Genomic DNA, 25,473 nt, shown 5'->3' on the forward strand with positions numbered 1-25,473 from the left:
GACGAAATAACCTCCGGCACAACAGCAGCTGTGTTATCCTTAGAGGCGGGACGTTAAGGGGCTGTAACGATGACGTAACACAATGGCGAACGCTGATTGGCTAGCCAGCATCGCGGAGGCTCGTGATTGGCTAAGCGGTAAATTTGAAAACATTCAGCCGTAGTCAACATGCATATGCTCGAGCGGAGATAGTTCGCGACAAATAAAACGAAAAATCCGACTATTAGCGATAAATGTTGCGATTAAAGCTTTGTAAATGAATTTATAAACAGTCAGTAACAGTGGACTTTTGAAGATTAGCGAGAAGAAGCGATGGACATTGCGTCTTATTTTCAGTGAGTACCACGAGACAGGGCGGTGTATTTCATGTTTGTTTGACTCTTTACTGATATTGACAGTACTGTATTGTGTCTGAATAGAATATAAAAGAGGTCACTGATCTCCTAAAATTCACATAATGATAATTGCAGGGCTTTTGAGTCGAGTGTCTGCAACTATGTTGGAGATGACCCGTTAGATCCTTGGGACAAGTAAGTGCATCCTTAAAGAAATACCTATTTTGTATAGTAATAAAAGAAATGGTCTTATTTTCTGCATTGTCTGTGATTTGCCAGGTTTGTAGAGTTTCTAGAGAGCAGGCTGTCTGTGGAGGAGAGGACGGGTTTATCTGTTGTGTTGGACCGTCTGGTTCAAACCTTCCTTCAAGATGAACGATACCACAACGACCTGCGTTACGTCACTCACTGTATCAAATGTGTAAGTTTACATTAACTTTTGCTCAGTCAGATGTTCAGTGAATGTCTTTCTCATTGAGATGATGAACACACTTTAACCCTCGTCTCCAGGCGGGTTTCCACAGTGATCCGGTTGAGGTGTACAGCTGTCTTCACAGTCAAGGTGTGGGGACACAGATAGCAGAGCTTTATATGGACTGGGCTCATCAATGTGAGAAGAAAGGATTAAATCATCAGGCTGAAGCTGTCTATCAGAGAGCTCTCCATAGCAAAGCACAACCACAAGACCTTGTGCTGCAACAGTACAAGTAAGAGAGTTATCTCATGATCTCATTAGCTGGGTTCCATCCAAACGTCAAGCGAAGCTTCTAAAAGGGGACATATAATGAAATCTGACGTTATAAATGTTTAAGTGCTATAATTGGGTCCCCAGTGCTTCTATCAACCTAGAAAATATGAAAATGAACAACCCAGTAACTTAGTTTTGGTAACCATTTTTTGCAAGCATGTGGAAAAAAATAGGTCATTGAAGTTTGGCTCCCCTTGTGATGTCAGAAGGGGATCTTATTACAATAATAACGCCCCTTAATCTGTACTATTGTATTAAACCAAGACACTGCCATTTAGTGCAGGGAGACAAAATAATTGACAGCACAATTGAGCACCGCCATTGCGATCAGTGTTTGCATTTCATCAGCTCATTTGAATTTTAAAGGACACACCCAAAAACGGTACATTTTGGCAATTTTAGCATGCTATAATAAATTATGTGGGGAATATTGAGTTAAAACTTCACATATGCACTCTGGGGACAACAAAGATTTATTTTACATCTTAAAAAAGTAAAGTTCACAAAAACAGAAAAGAAAACTAATGCGATTCCATCCAGTTCTTTGAGCGGATAATGGTGATATTGGTATCTAGTAACAAAAGCAGTAACAAAGCAATAACCTGAACCGTTAATGACAGACACTACTTGAAGCTGAAGATACGGATACATTTCACATCAGTAAAATGAATTTAGTGTTTTCCCCTCAAAACCGCTTCTGGACAGCTGCAGTTTCTTGCACATGTACTTACTGTTGTAAACTTGCAGTTGCTTCATAAAACATCTAGGTTTTGTCAAGTCCATTAGCCGAAGCAGCCGATTAGTCACATGGGTTTAGTGTTCGCTAAGTCAGAATTTATTCAGGATATAAGTTTCCTACTTTATTTACGCTACTCAAGCTAGCGTATGAACTTTAGAGTTAGGGTTTTTATTCGGAATCTGGCTCGTTTCTGATTCGATACGTAAAAGCATGGGAGTGGAAACAGTTTGTTGTGTTTACTAAGCATCATTACAGATGTGTGTAAAACTTTAGCGTAATTTTCTAAATTTCGACAAAAGACTATTATCCAAACATTAATGCCAACGTATAGGGGTGATTCTCACGAAATCCAGACTTAAAAAGTGTCCAGCATCAGAATTTTTAAAAAGCCATTGAAGCCAATTTGTTTTGCACATTTAAGATTAAGATCTGAACTTACTATAACCATTATTTTTAGAGGAATTAAAATATTTCCTATAGAATTATTTAGATTTTATAGATTATCATTATAAAAAATATAATTACCGCAACATGATATTACATTAAATATATGCGTTTACAAACTTATGTTTCGGTAATGAGAACTAAAAAGTTGTCTAGGTACTATAACAAACACAATTTTTACTTTTTTCTATAGAGAAAATAAGAACTGCTTACCTGGTAGACATCTTGAGTGTCACAGTCAATTATGTCTTTTCCAACAAGTTTTTTTTTAAATGTTCAATTGAAAATTGTTGCGGAGGATGAGAGAATTTTTCTTGGACACATTTATATTCCTTATTATTGTCTCTACATTTACCAGTGATCACCAAATACCACATGTTTCTTTACTGTAAATGTTTATGGTATAACATGCACTGAAGCTTTTCATTTTTTAGATTTTTTAATTATAAATATTTCCATGTAAAAGAACCAAAATCCAGTCATGGACACGTTGCGGTAATGAAAAATTTCCCCTTAAATGTGAAAACAAAAAAACAAAATTGGTTTGTATGATGTCATTTGAAATCATGTACAAAATAGTACAGTATGCTTTTTATTTTGATACTCTTACTTTGCATTTACTTCTTTTTATCAAAATGTTTCATGACACCTCATAAGTCTAATTTCGTGAGAATCACCCATAGGTGTTTTTTTGGAGGTAATGGTACATTATTTTAAATCAAAAGAAATGTTGGAGTTTTATCCAAACATAATTGGCCAGGACAGCCACTTATACTTGGGAGCAGACTAGTAGGTTTTGTTAACACCGCGTCATCTTCAAATAATAATTATGTGACTTGCTTGCATCAGCTGACCTGAAAATAAACTTTTGCGAGTTTCTTTATTCTATTGAACAAAACAGAAGTTATAATATATATATATTATACATATATATATTATATATATGTACATATATATATATATATATATATATATATATATATATATATATATATATATATATATATATATATATATATATATATATATATATATATATATATATATATATATATATATATATGTACATATATATATATATAGAAAATGTTTACTGTGTGCTGCTTACCATCTACCATCAAAAGAAAACATCTTTTATACAGAATAAAGAAACTCATACAGGTTTAGGACAACATGAGGGCGAGTAAATGATGTCAGCATTTTCATTATTGAGTAAACTAACTAAACTATCCATTTAACTCTTAAAACTTGTAACATTATAGATATTGTTTCTGATCTTTCTAATTATTTATGTGGTGAATTTTTTTTATGTCTTCACGCAGGATCTTTCAGAGTCGAATGTCTACAAATACTCAGACAGTGATGGCAGGTAATTTAGCTTGTGTCACATGACTGGTTTAAGTGTTACTGAGGATGGTCTATGATCTATATATCACTGTCTGTTTAATGGCAGATCATGTACGTCAACCGCTGCAGAACTCTCAGCTCGTCAATCAGAACCCCAGACAAAGAGACACGCTCCAGACTCAATGCAAGGTAACCTAACTACTCTTCACTACAGCTGCTTCTTCCTCCTATCTGCTATGATTTCTCATTCATAGGCGTTAAACACACATTTGTTGTTTATAGGAACCAGAATCTCCTTTTCCTGCACCCAGAACAGTTCATGTGTAAGTGTTTCTTTTGCTGAATGTTCTTGAATACTAAAACTCCAATATTTTTATTATTATTACAATAGTGTTATATTTCTGTTTTCTCAGAATCTCCCGGTCAGAAAATAACCCGAGCCGGACGGGTCGCAGTAATACACTCGAGTCTGTGTCCATGTACTGTGTGAATGAGATACAGTGTGATGATGGATCAGAAATGTCTTTTGAAGAACTCCGAGCCAAACGATACTTTGCTAAATGCATAGAACAAGAGGAACAACGGAGGCTGGGTGAGTACGGTTACGTGTGAACTAATCACTGCTCACAGCAATGAGAGAGAGATAAAATGGAAAGAGAAAGAGACACTTCAGGCCGAAGTATAGGCCATTTTAAGCCACGTGAGGTTTAAAAAAAATCAGTCGGTGCTTGTACAGTATGCACGCACTCTTTCGATGATAAAAATTGCATCTAGTGATGCACCGAAATGAAAATTCTTGGCCGAAACCGAAAACAGCAAACCAAGGCTGAAAAACCGAAAGTGAAACACCGAAAGAAATTATTATGTCAATTATTAGTACAATTGCATTTATGGCTTTAACTGTGTACTAACTAGGGGTGTGTGACGGATCAAAAAACTCACAGTTCGGATCACATTACAGTTTTTGAGGCACAGATCAGATTATTTTTCCGATCAGCAAAAAGCGGGTGGGAAAAATATAATAAACAACAAAAAAAATTGCAAACATTTATAAAAAAGAACAAATTTGTACATTAATAAGTTCTGAAATTAGCATTACAGAAATCAAATTAAATGAATCATAACACAATAAATTAAATACATTATTATTTTTTAGAGCTATTTGTCTCTTTGTCATGGGTTGTTTGATTAACATTATTGACACAGACTTAAGTAGGTTAATCTGACTGTAATCTACATACACTTAAGACATAAACACATTTTTTTATTAGAAAAAGAATACTGTGGAGATAATTTTGTTTATATGTGCCCTGTCAATAACAGAGAGATTTTATGTTTGCTTGTTTTTTTTTTTTTTAACGCGTCTCTCTAGTATGTGCACTACCGAGGGCACTTAAACGCGCACGCTCAAACAGAGAAGGAGGGTGAATCTCAAACAGCGCAACAGTCGCTCCACATAAAAACGTTACGTTGTGTTTCATTGCTTTATTCGCCAAATGTACGTTAATGGATTACAGTATGAGACACATTAGCGCGACTCTCTCTAAAGTTTACACATCAAGACATGCTTAAAGGAACACGCCCACATTTTGGGAATTTAGCTTATTCACCGTATCCCCCAGAGTTAGATAAGTCCATACATACCTCTCTCATCTCCGTGCGTGCTGTAACTCTGTCTGACGCAGCCCCCGCTAGCTTAGCTTAGCACAAAGACTGGAAATGCATGGCTCCAGCTAGTATACTGCTCCCAATAAGTGACAAAATAACGCGATCATTTTCCTATTTATGTGTTGTGATTTGTATAGTCAAACCGTGTACAAATAACAAGGTGATATGAGACACAGCGATCTTTTAACAGTATACATACTGAGAACTATATTCTCTGAAGACGAAGCACTGCTGCATGGGCGGAGTGATCTGCTCGCAGCACACGAGAAGCCCCTGGTGAGGAGCAAAGAGTTCGGTCAGAGTTGTGCAAATCACTCCGCCCATGCGGCAGTGCTTCGTCTTCAGAGAATATAGTTCTCAGTATGTATACTGTTAAAAGATCGCTGTGTCTCATATCACCTTGTTATTTGTACACGGTTTGACTATACAAATCACAACACATAAATAGGAAAATGATCGCGTTATTTTGTCACTTATTGGGAGCAGTATACTAGCTGGAGCCATGCATTTCCAGTCTTTGTGCTAAGCTAAGCTAGCGGGGGCTGCGTCAGACAGAGTTACAGCACGCACGGAGATGAGAGAGGTATGTATGGACTTATCTAACTCTGGGGGATACGGTGAATAAGCTAAATTCCCAAAATGTGGGCGTGTTCCTTTAATCTATGCAGACACGTGCAAACGGCTCGACCCTGAGTGAAACCTGCTGGAGCACGAAGGGGAGGGGTGGGTGACGACTGATCACCGTGAGTGAAACCCAAGTGCTACCGCACAGATGGGAGGGGCGCGGTTGACATTCATTTTCGGTTTACATTTTCGGCAGGATGTTTTATTTCGGCCCGAAACCGATAATACTATTTTCGGCCGAAATTTTCGGCGACCGAAATTTCGGTGCACCCCTAATTGCATCACGTGCACTGTAAGTTGACCCTTGCAGGGCTCGAAAGTGCGACCAATTTGGTCAATGGTGCGACTTAAAAAAAGGTTGCACCAGTGCGACCAGCTGTTCAAGTGAAAAAAGTCTCCGTAACTCGAAAGTCTTCTTCTTGTTTAACAACAGATCTACATTAGACACACACGCACATACACCGTGGTCTAAACCAATCAGATAGTGAAGTGCGGACACCTCCCCTCCATCATCAAAAAAACTTTTAAGGACATGGCTCTTCATGACAGGCGCCGTTGAAGATAAGATAAACATATTTGAACTAAATGCTGCACAAAACGTTTCCACGTTACAGGAGAAAGCTGTAGCCGTGCGGCGATTCCACCGTGTAAAACGGCCTTATGAGCCGCGGTTGTGGAAGACTGCGAAGCGAATGCCGCGAGAGAGAGACAAAATGCACAAAAGAGACAGAGTATGTGCGCGTGAAAGAACAAACATAAAAGTAATAGTAAAAGGGAAAAAAGAAGCACAGCATGAAAATTATAAAATACATGTTAATTTATATTCTGTACATGTAACCACCATGGGCACTTGTAAAACTGTGGTGTTAAATGCAATGCAGTCAAAAATTTGGGTGCACCTAACTTTTGTGCTGGTGCACCTAAGAAAAAAAGTTAGGCGTACCAGTGCATCCAGTGCAAAAAGTTAGTGTAGAGCCCTGCCTTGGGTACACAATAAAACTTCGGCCTAATCACTAATAACACGTGTGAACTAATCACTGTTAATAGAAATGAGAGAGATAACATTCAAAGAGAAAGAGACACTTGGGCCGAAGTATAGTCAATTTTTTTCATACAATGCGCGTGACACAATTTTCGTCATCAGGAGAGTGTGAGCGTACTTAATGCGCACTGCCAGATTTTTGAAACTCTGTGTACATTGTACGTGTAGGTCCTGTATGCGCCTACAGGAGAATGTAGTATGTTTCCCAGGAGATGCATTGCATTGTGTCGCATCGGTGTACTCGTACAAGTCAAATAAACTATGCTATGCGGTTGCGTTCGACCGTGCACATACACCTAAAAAACTGACTATAATTTGATTCTGTGACACTTTTGTTAACTTCACCCATATACTGTCATTAGTGATGCACCGATGTATCCGCCGCCGATATTTATCGGCCGATTTTTGATGAATTTGAAACGATCGGCATATCGGCAATAGCACAAGAAAGGCCGATAGCGATTGTTTATTAATTAACTGCATAAAGAAATCCATTATATGTAAAAAAAAATGAGTTAATGTTGTTAATAAAATAAATGCTGTATAGCAAAAACCACCTTTGAAGTTTGTCATGCTGTCTTATTATATTTGTTTTAGCTTAATTTGTGCCTCTTTTATTATGTTGGTCAGTTGAATGTTAATTAGATCCAATCAATGTTCAGTAAAAATAATTTGATGCAGAAATAAACCAGCTAATAGACCAACTGTGTAGTATTGTATACAAGTGTTTAATATCGGCATCGGTATCGGCCAGAAGTTGTCTGTTTAATCGGTATCGGCCCAAAAAAATCCTATTGGTGCATCCCTAACTGTCATCCTTAATCAAATACTGAGGAACAACTGAGTTACCTAAGAAACTGACAGGAGGTGACCAATCATGAGCCTACACATCACTACAGGCGTGTTTTAGCATGGATAGCTAACGGTAGCAAAAATCTGAGTTTTAAATATTTTTATTTTATTCTACTTAAGTGAAACTCTCATTGAACTCCGATCTGTTTGGAAGCGGCTAGAAAACATAGAGTTTGAGAACTGATGTATCATGGGTACATGTGTGCATTGCATAAATGGCAGTATTTACATTATTGAGTATTGACAAGCAGACAGGCATCCACATAGTGTAAGATACACAAAAAGGTGCTTAAGGTTAAAATGGAAAGACTATGAATGTGTGTTAGTAACACATAAACACATACATGATGATGATGATGATGATGATGATGAATTTTATGTGAGCAGCGGAGGAGCAGAGGAGGGTATGGGAGGAAGAAGAGGAGATTAGGAAGATGAAGCAGCTTTTGGAGAGTCTGGAGATGAATGTGACTGTACAGCCAGCAGAGCAGATGAAGGTAAAGATCCATTTACATCCAGATATCAATAAAACAAGTGTTGTATAACCTCAGTGAGGACACACATTCAAATAGTTAAAGTCTGCGTAAAGTCATTTAAGAGAATTGTTTCTGCACACATTATAAATGTTCGAAATGTATTTGTGATGCACAGTACAAATTGCACATGTTTGATCGTTAAACAGTTTTTCCACATTTCTGTGTGTTCAGGATTATTTGGACGGGGCTAAAACAGTGACTCCATGATGCACTTGAGCCCCTGAGCATGGCCCCGCCCCTAACACAATCACAAGCATTCATTTAGGTTATAGCTGTACTTGAAAGTTAAGAGAGACGGCAGCTTTTTCAAGATTTTGAAAACTTATTTTATTTACTTGGTGTTTTATTGCATCATTCAAATATGGCTATGTGGTTTATAACACATTTTCTGTATCAGACTTTACACAGACTTTAGCAAGTAAAAATACACGACACAGACTGACACGAAGTTGTTTGGGAGGGTTTATGTAATATTATGATATTATTAAAATCATTTATTTCTATGGCCACACTGCTCTCACATTTTGTTGAAAGATTATAAAATAAGTTTTTGATGTGTTTGTAATGATGTGCAGGATCAAAGAGTTGAAAGTCCTCCTGAGTTGATGTCCTGCTCCAATCCTCATACAGCACCACAGCTCTGCCCTGAGTACTCTGCAGTGCATGCTGGGAAATCAGACAGATATGTGTCAGAAACAAACCGTTCACTCGTTCCTCAAAGCTCTCAGGGTCCTGAATGTGTGCGCAGCTACAGAGAGAGTGGAGATGAGCTGCAGAAATACAGACGGTCAGATGATGCTGATGGTGCGGTTTTTCATCAGCAAAACAGAGAAGATCAGTGAGTCTCTGTTACATCATATCTGCTTTACAAATTATTGAGCTTTATCTTGGGCTGCCACTAGTAAACCTGTAACCTATGAGATTAATAAAATGTTACCACATTTTTCTGATTTAACATCACAGATAAATGCTAATGTAAAACATTTAACAGATGCTTAGAGAAACTTACAAAACTAAATGAACTCCATGTAAAATCACATGGAAAGCATATCTCGGGTATCTCATGTATATAAGCAGTCAAACATCACTGTGCTGTTTTATGAAATAATGTCACTCTTAGGGGGCGTGCACACCAAAGCTTTTACGCCCCCGGCCGGCGCATGTCATCAATTGTTTCCAATGGAAGCTCTGCGTTTTTCAAATAAGCTAGCAGCTTGCGTTTTTTTCCGGGTTGAAAGAGATTCAACTTTGGGTGAAAAGCTCTGCTCGTCAATGTCAGTTCTCACACGACCGTCCAATCACAGTGGAGGAGGGGCGGGACAAGTATCACAACAACCAACCGGCTCACAGGTCAAGTATCACAGCTACCAAAGCGCTCGGCTGAAGAAAGCTGGCGCTCAGCTGAAAAACAGGCATTCGGCGTGCTCCAGGTGTTTTCCGCCGCGTTTAAAAGTTTTGGTGTGCACGCCCCCTTAGAACGCCACTCGATCAATAATATTTAGTTTCTATTGAGTTCTGATTTATTTCTGTTGGGTTTTTTTTTATCTGTAGTGATGTGTTTAAGCAGCCAGAGGCAGAAGATGATGGAAATAATGTTGACAGTAAGAATGAACCCACACACAAACACACACAGCTGCTATATGTGGACTTACACACACTCACTCTCTTTCTATGTTCTCTCTCTTTCTCTCTCTCTCTCTCTCCCCCTCCTCAGCATCATGTGGAGGTTTTAATCACTCTCATGTTACTCCAAACACATCTCTGGGTTTCATGCACCCCACCCCATCCCGAGTTCTTCCTTCTCCCACTGTCAATACACGAGAGGCTTTGGGTAAGAACACACGCACACCTCACACTCTTAAAACTCTGATATACTTCATGTGCAACTCATTTGTCTAATGCTGCGTTCAGACAGCCGCGGTAGAGGCGTCAAGTACGAGTGATTTCAATGTTAAATCAATGTGAAGATGCGTTGACGCGCATCTGGCGGTTTTGCATCGGTAAACTCCTCATTCGCGCCGCGAGACCTCCAGACGCGCGTCAACGCGTCTTCACATTGTCTTTACATGGCATCTAGTTTGCGCGATTGCCGCTATTGAGCGTTTCCGTGGCAAACGCGCAAGTTCAAAAAGGTGAACTTTGGCGGAAAAATGTGCCGTGTTAACCAATCAGAAGCTTGCTCTAGTAGTGACGTGATTACAGGAAGCGAACTGGGTCGCAGAAGCCCGTCCCATGAGCATGTCTCTATGACTAGAATTTCACACGCGGCTTTAATGCGCGAATGAAGTGAGTAAAATCAAAGTGTTCAGGCGGCAAACTAGACGCGGTAGAGGGCTCAAATGCAGCTGGTGTGAACCCAGGGTTAGATTTCACATTATTTCTAGAAGTGAAGTACCGATGTATCGGCCGCCGATATGTATCGGCCGATTTTTTTTATGAATTTGAAACCATCGACATATCGGCAATAGCACCAGAAAGTCTGATACCGATTGTTTATTAATTTACTGCATGAAGGCAATAAGTTGCATGTCTGCTGCATAATTCATCATTTAATTTTTTTTAAAAAATAATTAAATACTTCTGAAATGATAATTTGTCAGACATGCGATGGTGGGAAAAATCGTTAATCACATAATTAATCTGGTGGGAAAAATCGTTAATCACATAATTAATCATGTGAGAGATAATGTCTGCGGTCTGTTGTTTTTCAAAAGCTTGGAAAATACCAAAAATGTCCAAAATTTTATCTTACTTTGTGCTTTTCTTATTATGTTGGTCAGTTGAATGTTAAATAGATCCAATCCATTTTCAGTAAAAATTATTTGATGCAGAAATAAACTAGCTAATAGGCCAACGGTATAGTATTGTATACAAGTGTTTAATATCGCTATTAAATATAATATATATTTTATAGCATCAGTATAGGCCAGGGCTCCAGAATGCCACCAAATGGTGGCATTTTGCCACCAAAATTTGAGAGTGTGCCACATCCAGTTGCACATGCGCGATTAGTAAATTTGACCTTTTTTGTGATGTGACACTGAATTGAAAACAGCACATTGTACTTTCTGCATCTATCATTAAAGTATTTAAGTAATACAGTGGAAATTAGTAGAAATGTGAATATTTGGTTGATTTACGAGTGTGTGCCCCTAAATTTTCTGCTTGCGCCCCTAAAATTTTCAGTTGGGGGGCCACTGTGCTCCTAGTGAAAAAGTGAGTCTGAAGCCCTGTAGGCCAATAGTTGTCTGTTTAAATCTTTATCGCGCCCCCCCCCCCCAAATAATTATATCATTGCATCCCTAATATCTAGCCAAACTGTAGGCACACGTCATTGGAGTAAGATGGTGATGTAATAGTTAGCTCTGACTTCAGGCTCCACCCACAAATGTATTTCCCTACTCTTGAGACTGTATGTTTTTGTCATGTTGTATTGTTTGTGTTTTCTGTAGGTGTGATCATGGACATGTTTCAGGTGCCCACACTCCTTCAGGAGAGCATGATGTTTAACAGTGTCATTCAGCCGGAGGACAGCTTTGAGAAAAGCTGCAGAATCACCGGTCAGTGACTTTAATGTCATTCAGACCTTTGTGCCACAAAACATCACACTATATAAACACTATTATGTTTATTCCTCTGGTTCGTTTTTGCATGCAGCCATTAAAGGGGCCATGGCAAAAGACTTTTTTAAGATGTCAAAAAAATCTTTGGTGTCCCCAGAGCACATATGTGAAGTTTTAGCTCAAAACACCATATAAATAATTTATTATAGCATGTTTAAATTGCCACTTTGTACGTGTGTGTAAAAATGTGCCGTTTTAGGTGTGTCCTTTAAAATGCAAATGAGCTGATGAAATTCAAACACTGATCACAATGATGGTGGTTTGTTGCAATTAAAACTCAATTGTGCTTTTCTCTGCACTAAATGGCAGTGCTGTGGTTGGATAGTGCAGATTAAGGGGTGGTATTATAATAAGAGCTCCTTATGACATCATAAGGAGAGCCAAATTTCAACGACCTATTTTTTCATGTGCTTGTGGAGATTGGTTTACCAAAACTAAGTTACTGGGTTGATCTTTTTCACATTTTCTAGGTTGATAGAAGCATGGGAACCCAATCATAGCACTTAAACATGAAAAAAGTCAGATTTTCATGCCATGACCCTTTTAGATACAAACTATTACATGTTAAATGGGTTGCCATCCTGTTTTTAGGCAGCGCTGCCTCATGTGTTAAACCAAACAGCACAACTCCATTCATGATATACCAGGACACAGATGAGCAGGACAATGGAAGGTAAGATTTGAACATTCGTCTGTTTTGTGCTGTAGATGTTTGTGTGTTTGACTTCTGTCTGTCTGTCTGTCTGTCTGTCTGCAGCTCATCTCAGGCTGTGCTCAGGAGAAAACCAGCAGTTAATCGAGGGCTTATGGAGATTTCTAAAGCAAGTGTGAGTATATGAGCGACTGTGCTCCACATGACTGGAGATTACAGTGAAAATTAAAGGTGCTGTAGAATGAAAAACTTTTTTTAACCTAGGCATAGATTAATAATAATGACACATCTTGAGCCTCAAACACGATTGTTTTCTCCTTATGTAAACCTCGTGCACGCAAAAGACCGCTGGAAAACAGACCAATCCAACATAACACCAACTGTGACGTTACAGTCAAGATGTACATCCCAACATTAAATTACACATTAAATTAAGTATAATGTTGCTAAAATAATAAAAACAAAGTTTTGACTGCTGAGTTAGTGTTATATGCTAGTTAATGCTATATGCTAGCGTTTAGGCTGAAGTTCTACTATTGACGTTAAAGTTACGATTTGCAGGTCCATAAACTTACCACTCAGAAACGGACATTAACAATCTCCAAACAATTGATTATTGTGTAGGAGACTCCTGTCAGCACTGAGTCTATCACAGATGAGAGCACGGTATGGGGGGCTCGTAACGTCTCGGTGGGCCCGTGTCCAAATCACACTCGTGATTTTACCCTGTCCGCTCATATGGTCTCCACACCCCTTCACCCTCGCGCTCCTTACTCCTGGGATACAGAGCAGTCACAAGGTATTTGTCTTGAGACGTCATGAATCTGTTAATCATCTTTTCGATCTATCAGACAGTATTGATGGATGATTGATGTTTTCTCAGAGGAAAGTGTGCAGGTCAGAGGTGTTGAGAGCTCTGAGGAAAACCCATATGGGCGGCCGCCCACTAAACTCAGGTACCAGCTTCATTAAACAAGTTCATGATGTTATTTCTCACATTCTCATTTCTGTAGCTGAATTTCTCATTTGTCTGTAGTCCAATCATTGAGCAGAGTCCATTAGATGAGAAGCCGTCAGAGATGGCCGAGTGCAGTATGCGGGCTCAGGGCACTATTGTCGGTGAAGGTGTGTCTTTGGCTCATCAGACTCCGGGCGTTTCTCTGACCCAGCACAACCAAACCTCCTGTAGCAGTAGCAGGCATCCACTGGCCGCCCTGTCCTTTCCCGACCAGACAGTCTTACGGGCGGACGATGAGTCAGCGAGAGTTAGCAGCACTAAACCCAGCTGGAGCGTCTACCAGAGCCCAGAGAAAGAGCCGGAACCAAATCCCATCCCAGCGGCAGAAAGAGCTGGCTCAGGGTCCTTTCACAGGTATGAGTCTAGTGAGATGCCATCGGAGAATCAGGAGGTTGATCAAGATGTCTGTATGAGTCCCAAAGCTGCTCCAGGACTGAGCTGGTTACAGGTGGACAGCACGGCACACGCGGGAGAACGAGATCTTGATGTCATGATGATGAGTCCTCGTCAGCCCGCAGCTTGCGCCCAACCCATCTGGACCATCTACAGGAGCCCAGACAAAGCTCCTGAACCGGACTTCCTGTGGGCAAAGAGTCCAGAGCCAGTAGCAGAGCAGGATTTAGATATCTTCTCAGCTCAAGAGGAAGTACAAATTCTCCTTCCGAAGAAATCCTTCCAGCAGCGGAGATCAGGCACAGCAGCTATTCAGATGTTACATGAATCTCTCCTGATGAGTCCACCAAAGCAAGTCTTTAAACCAGCACCGGAGGAGCCCATGAGTCCAGCACCAGGACTAAACTGGCTCAGCACGGACACTCCACCTCGGCCAGCAGAGACCGATCTGGATGTCATGGCGAGCCCACCGCAGAGCTCTGTTAAACTCTCAGAACTGAGCAGAACCGTACCCATGAGTCCTGTTGGTACAGCAGATGTTCCCATGGTGGACACACCTAAACCAGGTAATGATGACATCACTACACGCCTGAGTGTGAATGTTTTGTTTTAAATGAATTACAAAAGCATTACAACTATACATTACTATACTAATACTATACATTTAAACAATACTAATAGCTTGACCATGCATTATTTAGTAGTTAGTAGTTCATCACACTAACTTTAGACCTACTTGATGTGTTTGTTTCTGCAGTCTGTCAGCAGCTGGTGTCAGATCCATGGAATGAAGATCTCATCGTTTCACTGCTGTCGAACCTTCAACCTCCTCTTTCTTCACATCCCAACCTCACTGTTTGGTCCTGTCGTCTGCCCAACATCACGCCCAAAATGACCGTCCAGATCGGTAACCAGACGATACCTCCACACTTCACACATTTCACAGTTGGCCACGTTATAAATGTGATGTAAATGTGTTGAAGTTCATACTTTACATGACAACAAAAATGAAATTTTTTTGGGTGTTCGGCCAAACAGGGTTGAATCAATTTTACAGCACTATTATTTGGTCTTTGATGATGCGATCAAATAGCAAACAGTGCAGAGTAAGCTGCGCATGCTTCATAAATGCAGCAAACATACAACATAACAAGTTTCATTTATCATTTAAAATCAAGACAGCATGCAGCATATGAGAAAGACACGGCGGCGATTATGATTTTGGGTACTGGGAGAACGAGAGACACTTTCATCTCATGCATAAAAGAGAAGAGTAACGCAAAAGAGCGTCAGCAGCATGTAATAAAAACTTCCTAGAACCAGTAATGTCCTACAATGACAAACACACTTATATGAAACGAGAAATAAAACGTTTTTATGTGCCGTCTACTAGATACTGTTTGTTAGTTCATTTGTAAAAATGGGTCTGTAGATGTGACTCTGTCTCTCTCTCTCTCTCTCTCTCTCTCTCTCTCTCTCTCTCTTTCTTTCTATCTTTAGCTGGACAGTCACTGCGGGTGGACTTTATTCTTGGACAGGGAGCTTTCGCTACGGTTTATCAGGCCACAAACCTCACGAGTACACAAAAACTCTGTCTGAAGGTAAGAACAAAACACTGGGTCAGTAGTGTATGGGTCAGTTTGGTTCCAAACACCTTTAAAACAAATTTTAAAAAAAGTTACCACCAAAATCAGTATTGTATCAGGTCAGTATTAACTCTTTCACCGCCATTGACGAGATATCTCGTCAATTAAGAGAAAACGCTTCCCCGCCAATGACGAGATTTTCAGTCTTTCCGCAATACCGCTATTATCCACAAGGTGGCGCCCTTCCGCAACTTTTTAAACCCGGAAGTATTGCCCTATGGCAAGCTGCTGCATGTCCGTGTCTGTTTTAAAGATCGCTCAAAATGGGATCTCTATGAAAAGTCCGTCACAAAAATGGAATTATCTCTGCTTTTTGCTCAAAATGTGGTGTTTTTGCAGAAACCTACCCATATTCAAAAGCTGATTACAAAAGAACCACTTAAGGTAGGATGAAACGTTTTTTTTTGTTTGAAAGCAGAGGGTCTGTTCTTTCAGTTGGTATATTGTATGTTTATATATTTAAAGAAGAACATTTTCTGGAAGGCATTAAACTTTGGTGAAAATCATGAAAAACGCTGGCGCTGGCTGGCAACTTTTTTAAAAAACGCTGGCGGTGAAAGAGTTAAAAAGCTAATTCTTAATTTACACAAAATCCAATATTCGCTGTGTTATTCTGTCATCTTTTTTCCAAACCGCAACAAACGCCAGTCGTCCTTCTCTGCAGAATGCAATAAATTCGCTCAACCAATCACAGCGCACCATTCCACGCATTCGCTTTGAATACACACAGAATCCTAGTTTTCCTCATCTACTTTCTACTTCATAATCAACAAACAAACAAAAACAAAATAATACTTTGATGGCATTGATTAACCTGTGGTGGTTTTCTGTGGCGGGGAGGAAACGTAAGCCATCAAAATCGAATAATTTCCGCAAGAGGCACTCGGGAGACGGAAAAATTTTGCTTGTTCTCCCGACAGCATCAAGCTTCTGTCATGCACATTGACCCCAGGGGATCTTATGAAAAACTTTACATTATTTTATTTTACTCAAAGTCTATACTTCTTGGTATAGAAAACACGTTTTTACACAAATTAGTCAAAATGGATTTATTGCGTTTTGGAACCGAACTCTTCAATACATGTTTACTGCTGATTATGTTCAGTACATGTGTGTCTCATGAGCTGTAATCCTCACAGGTCCAGAAACCTGCCAATCCTTGGGAGTTTTATATCGACAGCCAGCTGAACATCCGTCTGGAGCCCGGTGTACGTCATCTCTTTAACACCTTATACTCCGCTCATCTCTTCAACAATGGCAGCGTGTTGATCGGGGAGCTGCACAACTGTGGGACGTTACTGGTGAGAATCTGATTGGTTTAGTTGTGAGGGCGGGGCTTGATAATATGACAGTTTGTAGGCCCTTTATATGAACTGATGATTTTAATGCACCCCATTTGACCTGCAAACTGAACATGCCAATACAAACCAGTAAGTGTGCTATGTTTTCCTCTGCAGAGCGCTATAAACCTGTACAGGGGTCGCAGTGAGAAGGTGATGCCTCAGCCGCTGGTGCTTTATTTCACCGTCTGTATACTGCAGATGGTGGAGACGCTGCACCAGGCTAACATCATACACGCTGATATCAAACCTGATAACTTTCTGCTGGGAGAGAGGTACATACACCTGACTGACTTATAAACAACATTCACGTTCTGCTTCTCCATTAGAATTTTTTTCATCACATTATGATAACATCAGCAATATCATGTTACAAAGACAAGAAGAAAGAGGATTGTTTGTGTTAGCTGGTTTATTAAGGTCTCTCAGTGGATCTTGTGTTGGTTTTTATGAGCAGACAGAATCACTGAAGTAAAATTTCCATTGAATGTTTATAAAGCACTTTTGTTAGGAACTGAAGAACCTCACAGTTTGTGTCTGTGATTTTGAATGAAAGTGTTTTTGTTGTTTTATCACTCCTCAGGTTTCTGGAGAATGAATGTTTCGATCAGGAGAACCTGGAGCACGGCTTGACTCTCATTGATTTGGGTCAGAGCATCGACATGACTCTCTTCCCAGAAGGCACTGCGTTCACAGCCAAATGTATGACATCTGGTTTTCAGTGTGTGGAGATGTTAAGTGGTCGACCCTGGAACTATCAGGTTACCATCATTTACTCATATACATTACACAACACTACATTTATTATGTATACTGTATCATTTCATAGGTTTAGTGTATTGAACCTGAAATAAACTCATGGTTTATATTAATGTGATCAATGCGCAATCCAGTGCTTGCTTTGACTAGAAGAGAAGTCATATTACCGTATTTTCCAGACTATAAGTCGCTCCGGAGTATAAGTCGTATAATGCGTTTCGAAGAGGAAAAATATATACAAGTCGCACGGGAATATACGTCGCGTTTATTTAGAAAATGATTTTACAAAATCCAAGCCGAAGGACAGACATTTAATCTGGAAAGGCAAGTTATTCAACTAAACAATAGCACACAGAACAGCAGGCTGAATAGATGTCAGTACATGTTAAAGTAACATAAACTGTTATTTACACAATACACAATAGCATACAGAACATACCTGGGAGTAGGGCTGGGCGATATGGCCAAAAAAATTATCAAGAGAATGTTTTCTATATCAGTCGATATTGTATTAAAAGTAAATATATTTGTTATGAAATCAACACATTTCTGACACAGAAAGCAGCAGGTTACTGTCACTTTAAGACCCAAGACAGACTGCTTTTAGTTTCCATATACTGAGTAACATCCAGCTGTTTATGTTCACTTAAACAAGAAAGAAAACTTAGTTCAGTGATCACGTGTGTGTTATACATATACGAGCTATACACTCGCTGATAAATGGATGTCAAGAGCGTCATGTTGCTGTGGGAGTGCACACTCATATAGTATATTCACTGCAGTGGTGGATCTGCTGTTTTTCCTCAGATTCCTGAATTTGTGAATGTCCTGTAAATATACTTTTAAATCTGTGCGGACGTAGCTGTGCGAAAATATCTCTTTAATTTAGAGAAAACGCTTTTCTGCCAATGACTAGTTTTTACGGCAATCCATATTTCTGCTATTATCCACTAGGTGGCGCTCTTACCCAACTTATAAAACACTGAAGCATCCACTGATCCAAAAACAGTAAAAACTCTGTATGTTTTTATTATCGCTCTGAATCTGATCTCTAACAAAAGTCCTTTAAAAGAGGAACTATATTTTATGGCGTAATAGCACTTTTGGGAGTACTTCGACTCGCCTGAAAAGTCCGCTCCCCTTCTCACTCTCATAATGGGAGAGGGAGGGTGTTACTGCACCGAGTCGAAGTACTCCCAAAAGTGCTATTACACCATAAAATATAGTTCCTCTTTTAAATCCACTTAGAAAAGCGCTACGTTTTGTTTTGTACCACCGAACTTGCTCGTATGGCTGCTCGTCTTAAATAGGAAAAACGTTGATGTGTTTGGTCACTTCTAACTTTATCTCTGAATGGTACCATTGAATGAATGGGGCTAAGCTAAATGCTATCGAAGTGTCGCAGCGCGCTCCAGCGCTTACGTGCACGCAGACAGATGATAGAGGGATGTATCAACAATTCTAAGTTAAGGTAATAACATATTTTAATATTGAAAATGAGTAGACTATTCCTTTAAAGGAGAAAATGTTTTTGTTACGGTGTTTCCTCTAGGATTTTTTTCAGCTGTGGCGGCAGGGGGCGCCCATGATGATTATAAATGTACATCATTTTTTTTAAAGTTGAAAAAGGCTACAGTAAACTAACATGTATTTTTTATCATTTTCATGCTGTCATTTACTTTTCCTTATATTTATAGCATATTGCTTTTCTATGTTTGATCTAAAATGTATTTTCTTAAAAAACGTTACATAGCTACGTACGTAGTTCGGATATTTCATTGTAGTTTTAATGTAGTGTGCATTGCAAGTTGTGCTCGTGTTTAGCGTTACAGAGCTGTTGCAAACTCACGCACAGTCCTGTTTGATAATCCGCACCACTGTGATTGACCGAACATCCATCAGCAGCAATTTTATTTCACACCAGGACCATTTGACATAAAGACCCCGAGCCGGTCACACCGCAAATCGCGCAGTTGAATAGAAACCTTTAACGGTCTTCAGACAGATCTTAAACACAAAGCACGGGGCCATTTAAAAACGAGTCGAATTTTGGTCTTGGACCCGCATTTTACTCTTGTCTATTGAGTCCTGACCTGCATCTACAATGCAAATGACGCGCGAAAAGCCTATTATTACACCCGTTACATCAAATCATATGCGGTTCACCCGCGGTTCCCCCGACCCTGCTGTTTCGTCTGAAAACAGATAAAACAGTCTCACCGTCTGCCTCAAGTTTCTATTACCAACGTTCTTCTCTTCCACGGGAATAATGTAAGTTTCCTTACAAACAGATTCGACTATTAATGTCTTGCAGTCGCATATAAGTAGTATTCAGTATTTAGCCTTTTGTTTTTGGGACAAATATCATATAATTTAATGTGAAACTTTGTGAGTGTCGATCTAAAGCACAGAAGATTGATTGACAGCTGAGCGGTCAGCAGCGCGCTACTGCGCTTATAGCCTATATTCTGAATAACTAATGACCAGATAAGTTGATAATATGAGTACAGTGATTCCAAATGAATGTCCAAAAAACTCGTAATATGTTAAATCGAAAGTTTAATAATGCCTTTTCTCGCAGCCCTGCGCTGCGTCCGTGTATATGCGCCAGTGAACACAAATGCGTGATGACCTTGCACCTTAAATTACTCTAAGTTTATAGTCATAAAGATAAAAGTAAAACAATATTCGAAACTTCAAATTATGTATTTTTATTTGTGTAAACTCACAATAAGGAGAAAACTTATTTAAAATCATTAAAAACATGACGTGCTTTCTGCTGCTTTGGTCAGCGCGTCACAAAAAAAAACAGAAACTCAAATACTTTTTTATTCGTTTTGTCAATTTAATTATTATTTAAGTGTAACATATTTCGTACAGGGTTTTTTATTTTTAATTACTATTTCTCAAAACAGAGACGTAGCCTAATCATCCTCTGTTGATTTAAATCTATATTTTGTTCATTAAACTAAACCCATGGAAGAAATTATGATACTTTAGGAGATTTATTTATAAATGAGTTAACAACGCGAAATTCGCGAATCCAGAAAGGAATTTATTTCTAAGACAGCCAGTCTGGCAGGGCGGACATTTCTGTAGCCTTTTTGCGAGCTGCCGCCGTGGGTTTTGTCTAGAAGGGATACAGCAAATGCCGAAAAGTTAAGGATTAGATTTGGAGGTAGGATTATTAGGATGAACACAGCGGCTCTGGCTAAATGAGATACAAATACATCCTACAATCGTGTGAAATTTTGTGTTTAGAGTTGGGTTTCGTTGAAGGATTAGGATAAAACAGTGGTCATCCAGCGAGATTTCGTTTGCTGTATCCCTTCTATCCACAACCGCAGGCGTGGCGGGGATGTTTTAGGCATGGCGGGCCGCCACGGTAGAATGTATATAGCGGAAACACTGTGTTAAATGCAAATTACAATCCCGCTCATGTGTATTTTTATAACTCAATCTGTGGTTCATTTCAGAGGTTGCATTCACCGGAGGTCGCATTTATGGGCCATTGCGGTCTCATTTAAGCAAGCGTGATAACTAGCAACCGAGCTGTCGAAATATACTATTGGGGAAAATTGGCAGTGGGCAGAATCACACAGACCAAAAATAGACACGAATCTGACACGAAAGGTGCATTTTAAAAAGAGAAGAACTGACTACAGCATTGTTTTTCAGAGAAACAGATGCGTGAACTTTGTTTTCTAAATATCGACAAATCTATAATAGTATTTTTCTTGATTTAGTCGAGGGGCAACCTTCCGATCTCTCTGCTGAAGCCAATACAGAAGTAACTTAAACTGCAATTCATTGACTCGCCACTAGAGGCTCTAAAAGGGAGTCAATTCCCATTATGGTTGTGACTTGATTAATCGGGCAAATGCGCGTTTTCTCAATGAATGAATTTGAATGAATTACGGTGAAATGCCGCCACATTCAAAAGCCAGAGGGCGCTTTCGTGCAGAAACTCCATTTGTGCCACAGAAGTAGCAGCATTACAAACACTATTCCAGGAAATATCTAGAGGCATATTTATATTGCTGTTCTTCAGATTGTTTCAGGTATTTTCATGATAATAGAGAATATTTTGAATGATTTTGTTTGACGAGTGTTGCTTTTTTAAATGCACGTTATAAACAGGTCAAACTCGTAGTGATTTTAGATTAATAAGGACTTCCTACTGATCCCGGAGCCGTGGTACATGCAGAAGCTGTGCATGAAACACTGAATCGGAGCCTTACGATTCAGAATCGATTTCAGACAGGTCTTTTTAATGGGAACGCGATGCATCGATGCACATCCCTAATGCCCATAGACCCCCATGTTAAAATGCCCAACTTTACAGCAGAAATAAATGTTTACAACCTGGTACAAAAAAGTGTTTTTGGTCTATATAGCTAATTGTCCTTAATGACAACTGTGAGGAGAGGTTTTTTTTTTGTAACTTATCTGGTTAAATTATATAGAGACAGAGCGCAGTTATGCAAATTTGAAAAACACGCCCACCGGAGGGGAATTCAATCCAACCGTCTCCATTGACTTTGTATTGCGAGAGGCCGCCTCCTTGTCATTTCTGGCTTATAACAAAAACAGAATAATGCCTAAAAGCTGCTGTGTGACAATATGTACAGCTAACAAGCCAAAGAACCCAGAAATACATTTTTATAAACTGTCGAGCCGTAAAACCCTGCCTTTAAGGGGAAAAAAGTGGATCTCCGACTACGTTTCCCCCTAGTGGACGCAGTTCTACTAATGTGAGTACTATGAAAAGTTGCCTGTTTCCACTTTTCTGTCTGTAAACGCTCGTTTTTTGAGCTCGACAGCCTATAAAAACGTATTTCTGGGTTCTTTGGCTTGTTAGCTGTACATATTGTCACACAGCAGCTTTTAGGCATTATTCGGTTTTTTGTTATAAGCCAGAAATGACAAGGAGGCGGCCTCTCTCAATATAAAGTCAATGGAGACGGTTGGATTGTTTTCCCCCCCGGTGGGCGTGGTTTTCAGGTTATGACGCGATGCGCTCTGTCTCTATTAAGCCTTAAAGTTCTGCATAATTAATGGCGTGGCCACTTGAGTGACGGGTGAACTTCCACTGCTGTCACTACCGTTGAGTTAGGCGGGCGTGGTTTCAGCAACCAGGCACTTCAGCTTTACCCACGTCCCGCTTCTTTACCCATTTCGGTTATCCGTGAGTGACAAGATGCTAAGATGGCGATGGCAGGCCCTGCCAACTACAGGCTTCAAAAAAGCAACATATGCATGACGTCACGGACACTACGTCCATATTTTTTTACAGTCTATAGATTTAGTACAGTCAAAAACTTACATACAGCTCCTAACTATAAAAACTAAATAATAAAAGGTTTTACTCATCCTCAAGCAATCCTAGGTGTCTGTGACTTCAGATAGTGCCCCATTTCTAAAGCTCATAATCATGTAAATGACCTATGATTGAATTGTCAATTATTCTGCTGTGTTGTAACAGACGGATTACTTTGGCATCGCGGGGACGGTCCATTGCATGATATTTGGGACGTACATGCAAGTTAAAAATGAAGGTGGAGTTTGGAAAACAAATGGGATGTTTAAAAGGTAAGTGATGATTATTTTAGATTCCATCTTGGTGTAAATGTACTTTGTTTACTATATAGCAATTATTACATAGACACTACACATCACACTGTTTAATAATGTACTACAAACAGTTTAGTTTTTTTATTGGGAAAAAATTAGCTTTATGAATATAGAATTAAACTGTGTGAGTGTTATCTATAGACGGTTTCATCGGACGTACGTGATACACGTTTGGATCCGAACTTTACTTTCAGTTTCGTTTTTTTTAATAGTCTAACTAGTTACTAAACTGATCTCTTGAACAAATGCCGCGTCAAAAATAACAAATGTTTTGGTTTCCTAGGTAATCTATGTGTTGTTTTTTTGCTTGTTTTTTGCTTGTTATATAAATAAACTACGTTTAAAGTACTTTGTTGTTATTTATTATTAGCGGAGTTTACCGGAAGTTACTGCGGACCGCGACTGCCGCTTAATATAATAATAATAATCTTTATTTTATATATAGCGCCTTTCAATGTTACTTCTCAAAGCGCTTTACAGTAAAAACAAAATGAAAAAATAAAACAGCAAGTACAGAAAGAGAAAAGAAAAGTATATAAATAGAAATAAAACAGCATAAATACACATTAAACAGTTTACGATAATACCGAAAAGCAATTATTTATAAGCAAGTCTAAAATAATATGTTATAATAATATGCTTGTTTATGTTGTTACTGCTGAAACCGTCTATAGATTCATGAATAATTGTTTTGTAATGTAATTTGTATGTGTTCAGGTTTTAAATAGAAATACTGAAATAAAAAGTCTGTTTGGTTTGTTTGTACTGAATTATTGTTAATCTCTCTTCCTCTGTTTCTCAGAAACGTTCACGCTGATCTCTGGCAGAACTTCTTCCACACGCTCCTGAACGTTCCCGACTGCGGCTCATTACCCTGTCTGCGCAGTCTTCGTCTGCAGTTAAACGCAGTCCTGCAGGAGAACTACAGCAGCAAACTGAGAAGCCTTAAAAACCGACTGGTGGTTCAGATCCTGGAGTCACGCTCTTCTTCACGCAGATAAACACCTCTCACGTTTGACTTCAAAATCATTTGTTTCAATTTCTTTTATTCGTTTAAATTTTACCGTTGGATTTTATATTGTGTAAAAAAGTGTTTTTGAAGCCTTTTGTAAATTGAAATAAACCCTGGATCATCCTCACTCCTCACAGCAATTGTGTTGTGCAGTTCCTCTATCACACACTAGATGATGCTGTCCGACAAAAAACATATCGCTCATCTCAATATTTACAAGCCTGATCAATTCTTTTCTTTTACTTTTATACATTTTGTTTTTTCTACATTACATCTGAACAGATATTAAAACACAAGTCATTGTACATGTACTGACTTTGTAAATTGTTAAATGTGGCACTAACCGGCTGTCGGCCCTTACACAACAAACTTATTGAAATATAGAAATGAATCCTCACTGAGATGATTATGATGATGGCAATTAGCAAATTATTTTCTTATTTGAGGTGCCAACGTATCACTGGAATCACCTCGGGTCACATGTGTGTCTTATGAACCAATCACATAACAGCTCTGATGTCACTGACAACGTTGCAGTTAACGTTGAAATATATATTTTTTGCTCAGTTTATATCACACATTTTGCTGCAAAAGGATTGTTTAGTTTAAAAACATTCAGGTGTGATGCCAGCGTTGTATTTGACATCATAGCATCTCTCAGGCTGTTTCTCCAACCACACACAACATTACTAAAGAGTTTCATGATGAAGTTAACCTGTGTCTGAATAAGGTGACATAATGTCTCTGCACTATTCATTTCTTCTCATATAATCTATTATTCAGGAGTGAACACGTCACATCAATCAGATTGATTTAAGTGTTGAAGTTGGTATTTATTCTTGAGGTCTGTAGTGAGTTTAGTGTTGGTGTGTGAATGAAGTATGTAGGCGCCGTACAATGAAGACATCCAAGCGCTGTTGCTATGTGCTTGTAACTATGATGTGACAAAGAAAGCTGGAATAAATCAAATTGTCTTATATTTGAGCATTTTCAATAGAACATTTGTTAAAATTCAAGCAGGATGATTTTTAGTTCACATCTATTCTGAGCTCTTATTGGCT

At 39.1% G+C, this 25,473-nt stretch overlaps 1 protein-coding gene across 2 annotated transcripts; it reads left to right on the top strand.

Moving 5' to 3' along the window:
- The first annotated feature begins 120 nt into the window (after positions 1-120).
- On the top strand, positions 121-24,548 carry bub1 (BUB1 mitotic checkpoint serine/threonine kinase). 2 transcript variants are annotated; one of them, XM_055186644.2, is made up of 25 exons: positions 121-335; positions 471-530; positions 615-756; positions 846-1,042; positions 3,589-3,635; positions 3,720-3,802; positions 3,896-3,936; positions 4,027-4,205; positions 8,187-8,296; positions 8,911-9,173; positions 9,887-9,936; positions 10,050-10,166; positions 11,788-11,895; positions 12,550-12,631; positions 12,716-12,785; positions 13,235-13,409; positions 13,494-13,566; positions 13,647-14,587; positions 14,779-14,928; positions 15,522-15,622; positions 16,807-16,968; positions 17,125-17,282; positions 17,591-17,768; positions 23,252-23,358; positions 24,203-24,548. In XM_055186644.2, exons 1-25 carry the CDS (start codon positions 313-315, stop codon positions 24,399-24,401), a joined length of 3,816 nt encoding a protein of 1,271 aa, XP_055042619.2. In that variant the 5' UTR covers positions 121-312; the 3' UTR covers positions 24,402-24,548. The 2 variants fall into 2 exon arrangements, with proteins under 2 accessions (XP_055042619.2, XP_055042620.2); XM_055186645.2 differs by lacking the exon at positions 10,050-10,166.
- The last annotated feature ends 925 nt before the right edge of the window (positions 24,549-25,473 follow it).

This window comes from Misgurnus anguillicaudatus, chromosome 18 (assembly GCF_027580225.2).
Source record: "Misgurnus anguillicaudatus chromosome 18, ASM2758022v2, whole genome shotgun sequence".
Classification (NCBI taxonomy): Eukaryota; Metazoa; Chordata; class Actinopteri; order Cypriniformes; family Cobitidae; genus Misgurnus; species Misgurnus anguillicaudatus.